The 6,558-nt window shown below is 41.8% G+C and overlaps 1 protein-coding gene across 1 annotated transcript; it reads left to right on the top strand.

The window, feature by feature from the left end:
• The first annotated feature begins 1,341 nt into the window (after positions 1-1,341).
• On the top strand, positions 1,342-5,653 carry ATP6V1E2 (ATPase, H+ transporting, lysosomal 31kDa, V1 subunit E2). The gene is made up of 2 exons (XM_005864846.2): positions 1,342-1,478; positions 4,830-5,653. The coding sequence occupies exon 2, from the start codon at positions 4,921-4,923 to the stop codon at positions 5,599-5,601; it is 681 nt and encodes a 226-aa protein (XP_005864908.1). The 5' UTR covers positions 1,342-1,478; positions 4,830-4,920; the 3' UTR covers positions 5,602-5,653.
• The last annotated feature ends 905 nt before the right edge of the window (positions 5,654-6,558 follow it).

Here is a 6,558-nt window from a genome sequence, read left to right as displayed (position 1 = left end):
CCCCCCCCCTCCCGCCAGGCCCCAAACAATGGCAAAGTGGATGCCACTTATAGCGCAAGCCTGCCTCATTGGAATGGAGGCGTACGGGCTCTCACGCAGGAGCAGACATGTGGGATTCTCATTTCTCGGTTTGTTTTGTTGTTTTGCTCAAGCCACAGGCCCATTGGCCTCATAATCCCCATTCCAGACAGACTAAGAGTTACAGCTGCCAGATGCATTACACGGGCACCCACAAGCCTGCAGAGACGCTTGCTCAATCCTGACTTTTAAACCTGCCCCACCTTGCAGCTGCCTTCAGGTCGCTGCACTGATCAGCTGTTGGGAAGTGGGAAGGGGCAGGAGAACTCAGGGCTGAGTTTCTGGATGGTGACTGTGACAGGCTCTGAGGGGATTCCACCCAAGCCCTGGAGCCCTGGAATCCCGGGACTTCACCCACCATCACCCAGGATGTGGCCGGCCACCTGAGGCTGTGGGTGAAGATGCCATGAAGTGCTGGGAGCTTCCCAAACTCCAGGCAGGGCTCCTGAGTATAACACAAGGAGGCAAGACTAGGCTGTGTTTCCACTCACTTTAGGGAGTGGAAACCAAGTCAGTCACAGGCACTCTGTATACACAGAGTGACTGTGAGGAGGTACGAGGCCTGACGCAGAGAAGAGACACTAATCATGGTAGTAAGAGTAGTAGTAATGATGGTAACTACCAGGCATGAGGATTAAGCTAAATATTCATTTATTTTATCTTCACAATAATTCTATTGGGGATGTAATTATTTACATTATACAGATGAGGCTTCAAGTGGTAAGCTGCTTTACCAAAGTCATACAGAATGGTCAGTGCAGCATGAGGATCTGAATTCGGCAGTCTGATTCCTGAGCCCACCCTGTGGAGCCTGCGCTGCCCAGGTCAACCTTGTCTAGGCCTGGAGAGCGTGTCCTCCCTCACCACTGGAGCAGGCCAGCCCCTGTGGTGGGTGTGGCCCCCTTAAAGACCATCTGGCAAATTTTGCTTGCTCTGGTTTCCCATTAAACTGCTTTTGGATTGCCTTCCCACATACAGGCTCGGGGGGAGGGCGGGGGGTCAGGATCTGCCAACACAACAGCTGTATTTTTCATTAGTAAATTAATAAACTGGCTGCCTGGTTCACACACGTATCCATTTCTGATATCCCGGTTAAGGTCAGCCTACCCCAGACCTGAAGCCCACAGTGTGCCAACTTAATTGAGATTCTGAGCGTGCAAGGGAAGCCCCCGGCATGGCCTGTGTGCCAAGGAGATCCCTCTTGGCCTCCTCTTGCAGACTTGGCCAGCCTTCCCCGGTGACAGCCTGGCTCTTCAGATCAAGCTGCCTGGGCAGACTGCGAGGGTCGCCTGCAGAAAGAAGGAAGAAACAGTGCCAGGTTCCAGTGTGTGTTCCAAGTTCCACATTCTGCCTGCGGACTCCAGGCGCCGGAGCAAAGGCTGGCCCCTGGCTGCGGACTGGTAAGGGTTCGTCTGGTACATTTTTCCTTCCACACACATAAGCTGGGGCTTCCTGGATCTCCTGCTCTCTCTGCTCACCCAGGGAGCCTTTTTTCCCCCCTAACCATTTAGTTGACTTGTCTTATTTAAGAGCAGAGAATGTTTTGCTCTATTTACAAAAGTGCAGTCTTAAAAAAAAATTACATCCTAAATTAATGGGGGAATTTTCCTTTTAATTTCTAATAGCAGTTTGTAATTTTGAATCCAGAGTCTTGGTCTTTGTCACCATCACTGGGTCATTTTTCACCAAGCTTGGTGCATCTTTCTGGGACAGCATTCTATTTTGTTATTGTGCTAAAAACAACAACACATAACATGAAATCTACCCTCTTAACAGATTTTTAAGTTACAGTACAGTATTGTTAGTATTGTAAACTATAAGCACATTGTTGAATCTCTAGAACTTTTTCATCTTGCGTGACTGAAACTATACCCGTTGCCATCAACTCCCCAACTTTCCCTCCCCTTTGCCCTTGGCAATCACCATTCTATTTTCTGCTTTTATGAATTGGTCTACTTTTAATACCTCATGTAAGTAGAATCATGCAGTGTTTGTCCTGTGACTGGCTTATTTCACTTAGCATAATGTCAAGGTTCATCCATGATGTAGCAGCTGACAGGATATCCTTGTCATATTTTTAAGTCAAAATAATATACTGTTGTATGTATATACAACATTTTCTTTATCAATTCAACTCTCAATGGTACTTAGGTTGTTTCCACCTATTAGCTGTTGTGAATAAGGCTGCAATGAACATGGGGAGGGGGTGGCAAATATGTCTTTGAGGTCTTATTTTCAACTATTTTGGATAAATTCCCTGCAGTGGGATTGCTAGATCATATAGTAGTTCCATTTTTAACTTCTTAAGGATCCTTCATGCTGTTTTCCATAGCTGCAACACCATTTTACATTCCCACCAATATTGTACAAATTTCGCCACATCTTTCCCAACACATTATTTTCAGCTTTATTATTTTTTTTGGGGGGAGGAGGTGAATAATGGACATCCTAACAAATGTAAGGTGATATATCATTGTGGTTTTGATTTGCAGTTTCCTGATGATTAGTGATGTTGAGCATTTTCTTATATACCTTTTGGGCATTTATATCTCTTCTTTGGATAAATATCTATTCTTTAATTTTTTTCTTATTGAGTTGTAGAAGTTTCTTATATACTTTGGATATTAATCCCTTTATCAGATATATGGTTTGCAAATATTTTCTCCCATTCCATAAGTTGCCTTATTGCTACACTGATCATTTTATTTGCTGCACAGATTTTGAGTTTGATATAGTCCTATTTGCTTTTGTTGCCCATGCTTTGGGTATCATGTCAAGAAGTCATTGCCAAGACCAATGTTATGAAGTCTTTCCCAATGTTTTCTTCTAGAAGTTTTATAATTTTAGGTTTTATATTTAAGTCTCTAATCAATTTCAGTTGGTTTTTATGTATGCAGATTATGTAATTTTCCCAATGCCATTTGTTGAGGACACTATCCTTTCTCCACAGTCTTGGTACCCTTGTCAAAAATCATTTCACTGTGTGTGTGTGGGTTTATTTCTGGGCTCTCTGTTCTGTTGCATTGGCCTATATGTCTGTCTTTATTGTGCCATACTATTTTGGTTACTGTAGGTTTATAATATGTTTTGAAGTCAGGAATGTGAGACATCCAGCTTTGTTCTCTTTCAAGATTGCTTTTGGCTATTCAGAGTTCTTTGTAGTTTCATGTGAATTTTTAGGGTTTCTTTTTCTCGTTCTTGAATTTGTAGAGAGTTTTGGGTAGTATGAACATCTTAACAATATTGTCTTCTAATCCATTAACATGGGATGTCTTTCCATTTATGGTGTCTTCTTTAATTTCTTTCAGCAGCATTTTGTAGTTTATAGTGCACAAGTATTTAGCTTCCTTGGTTGAGTTTATTTCTAGTATTTTGGTTTTTGTGGGTGATACTGTAAATGGGATTGTTTTCTTAATTTCCTTTTAGATTATTTGTTGTTAATGTATAGGAACACAACTGATTTTGTATATTGATTTTGAATCTTGCAACTGCTGAATTTGTTTATTAGTTCTAGCATTTTATTTTTGTGGAATTGTTAGGGTTTTCTAGATATAACATCATGTCAGCTAGGAATAGAAATAATTTTACTTTTTTCTTTTTAATTTCGACGCCTTTTATTTCTTTCTCTTGCCTAATTGCTATAGCAAGGACTTTTAATACCTTGTTAATAGAAGTGGTAAGAGTGGTATCCTCGCTTTGTTCTTGATCTTAGAGGGAAAAACTTGTATTTTTTCATTGTTGAGTGTGATGTTATTTCCTTTTACTCCTAGTTTGTTACGTGGTTTTTATTATGAAAGGGTATTGAATTTTCTCAAATTCTTTTTCTACATCGATTGAGATCGTCATGTAATTTTATCCTTCATTCTGTTAATGTGGTGTATCACATTGATTGTTATGTGTATGCTGAACCACCCCTGCATCCCAGGGATAAATCCTACTTGTTCCTGGTGTATGAACCTTTTAATGTGCTGTTGAATTTGATTTACTAGTATTTTGTTGAGGATTTCCACATCTTTGTTCATCAGGGGTATTGTCTTATAGTTTTCTTGTAGTGTCTTTGTTTGACTTTGGTGTTAAGGTAATGTAGGCCTCATAAAATATATTTGGAAGCATTTCCTCCTCTTCATTTTTTTGGGGGGCGGGGGCGTGGGAGGAAGAGTTTGAGAGGGATTGGCATTAATTTTTAGTTTTAGTAGAATTCTCCAATGAAGTCACCTGGTCCTGGGCTTTTGTTTGTTGGGAGGTTTTTTTTTGTTTTTTGTTTTTTTTAATTACTGATTTAATCTCCTTACTAGTTATAGCTATGTTCAGATTTTCTATTCCTTCATGTCTATTTCTTCAGTCATGGTAGATTGTATGTTTGTAGGAATCTACCCATTTCTTCTAGGTTTTCCAATTTGTTGGCATATAATTGTTCATAGTAGTATCTTGTGATTCTTTTTGTTTCTGTGGCATAAATAGTAATGCTTTTTTGTGTATTGAACCATCACTGCCTAGAAAACTTCTGGACTAGGTCTGTCCTAATTGTCTCATTATTATTTGATGACAAAAAGGTGGTAAGTATAATAAAGAGAGAACTCTAGGAACCCAGGTTCAAGCCTTTCTTCTTCTGAGGTATGACCTCGGACAGGTGGCTTTCCCTCTTTAGGCCTCAGTTTCCTCATCTGTGAAATGAGCAGCCGATAGATGGTCTCCAGGATTTTTTTCTTTGGATGTTGACTCTCTCCTTCCTCCCCTCATGCACTCCACAGCTAAGGAAGTGGAACTCCTAAAACTCTGCCCTAATCAAAGGAACCAGAGGGTCTGCCAGCTCTCCCTCCACCTCCCTTTCCAGGAGCAGCCATGGCCCTGAGTGATGCCGACGTGCAGAAGCGCATTAAGCACATGATGGCTTTCATTGAGCAGGAAGCCATTGAGAAGGCAGAACAAATAGATGTCAAGGCTGAGGAAGAATTCAACATCGAGAAAGGACGCCTTGTGCAAACCCAACGACTGAAGATTATGGAGTATTATGAGAAAAAGGAAAAGCAGATAGAGCAGCAGAAGAAAATCCAGATGTCCATCATGAGGAATCAGGCAAGGCTGAATTTCCTGAAAGCCCAAAATGACCTCGTCTCAGAGTTGCTAAGTGAAGCAAAGCTGAGACTCATCAGGATTGTGGCAAACCAAGAATTCTACCAGAAGATGTTGTATAAACTGGTGCTACAAGGTCTGTTCCGACTGCTGGAGCCTGAGGTGATTATACGCTGCAGGCCACAGGACCACCACCTGGTTGAGGATGCAGTGAAAAAAGCCATCACTCAATACAAGACAGTCTCCCAAAAAAGTGTGAATGTCCACCTTGATCTAGAGGTGCACCTGCCTATGAATGCAGCGGGAGGTGTGGAGGTCTACAGTAGCACCCAGAAAATAAAGGTTTCCAATACTCTAGAGAGTCGACTGGATCTCTTAGCCCATCAAAAGATGCCAGAAATCCGAAAGGCCTTATTTGGAGCCAATCCCAACAGGAAGTTTTTAATATAAACCTCTGGGAAATGAAGCTCATGTTGAACTTCTGAGCCATAAAAGCATGTTATTAAGGCAAAGAAAACTAGTCATGTTTCCTCTTCTTTGTTGCTCTGATATCATTCCATCTTCTTTTAAGAAATACCCTTTGAATAGCTAAAGGCATTCTACTTTGGAATAAAGCCCGACTTAATGCTTAGAAATCTAATTCCAGTTCATCCATCCATACCACAGCTTCTGCTCAGTTCTGCAGTCTGGTTGAAGGGAGTAAAGACAAGATGTCTGTTCTTTAGCTCATCCTCATGGTGAGATGTGAGTGGTATTTTTGGCTTATGGGTCTGAGTGCTCTAAATTTCTTTAGTATGTATGTGAAGAACGTTTTCCTTCTTTTGTTTCAACAGCCTGTACTTACGTTGTTTAAAGAGATTTAGAGATCTTCCTCTTGTGTACAGGGTCAACTCCATGGGCATATGTGACCAGTGCAGTCACTCACACAGGGCTCCCTGCTCAAAACAGTTCAGTGCTTGGGGTTTAATGTTCTGTAACCACTGCCTTGAAATTCTGTTTAAAACATTTTTTTTTAAATTTTATTGATTTCAGAGAGGAAGGGAGAGGGAGAGAGAGATAGAAACGTCAGTGATGAGAGAGAATCATTGATCAGCTGCCTCCTGCACACCCCACACTGGGGATCGAGCCCGCAACCCAGGCATGTGCCCTGACCAGGAATCGAACCATGACCTTCTGGTTCATAGGTTGATGCTTAACCATTGAGCCATGCCAGCCAGGCCTGAAATTCTTAATTTAACTTTGAATGTGTGTTTTGTAAGTGAAGCCCCATGTGGCTTCAGAGCATGAACTATTGCTTGGAGCCTTGGCTCACACATGGTGCCAACTCCCAAAGCCTGCCCATCTCCCTCGGATGGGCTCTTAGCCACCACTTCCCAGCTTCCTGTGTCCCAGCCTTCCTCTTCCTCA

Source organism: Myotis brandtii, unplaced genomic scaffold (genome assembly GCF_000412655.1).
Source record: "Myotis brandtii unplaced genomic scaffold, ASM41265v1 scaffold191, whole genome shotgun sequence".
Lineage (NCBI taxonomy): Eukaryota > Metazoa > Chordata > Mammalia > Chiroptera > Vespertilionidae > Myotis > Myotis brandtii.
The sequence above is the reverse complement of the archived record's forward strand: the minus strand, read 5'-3'. Positions and strand labels throughout refer to the sequence as shown.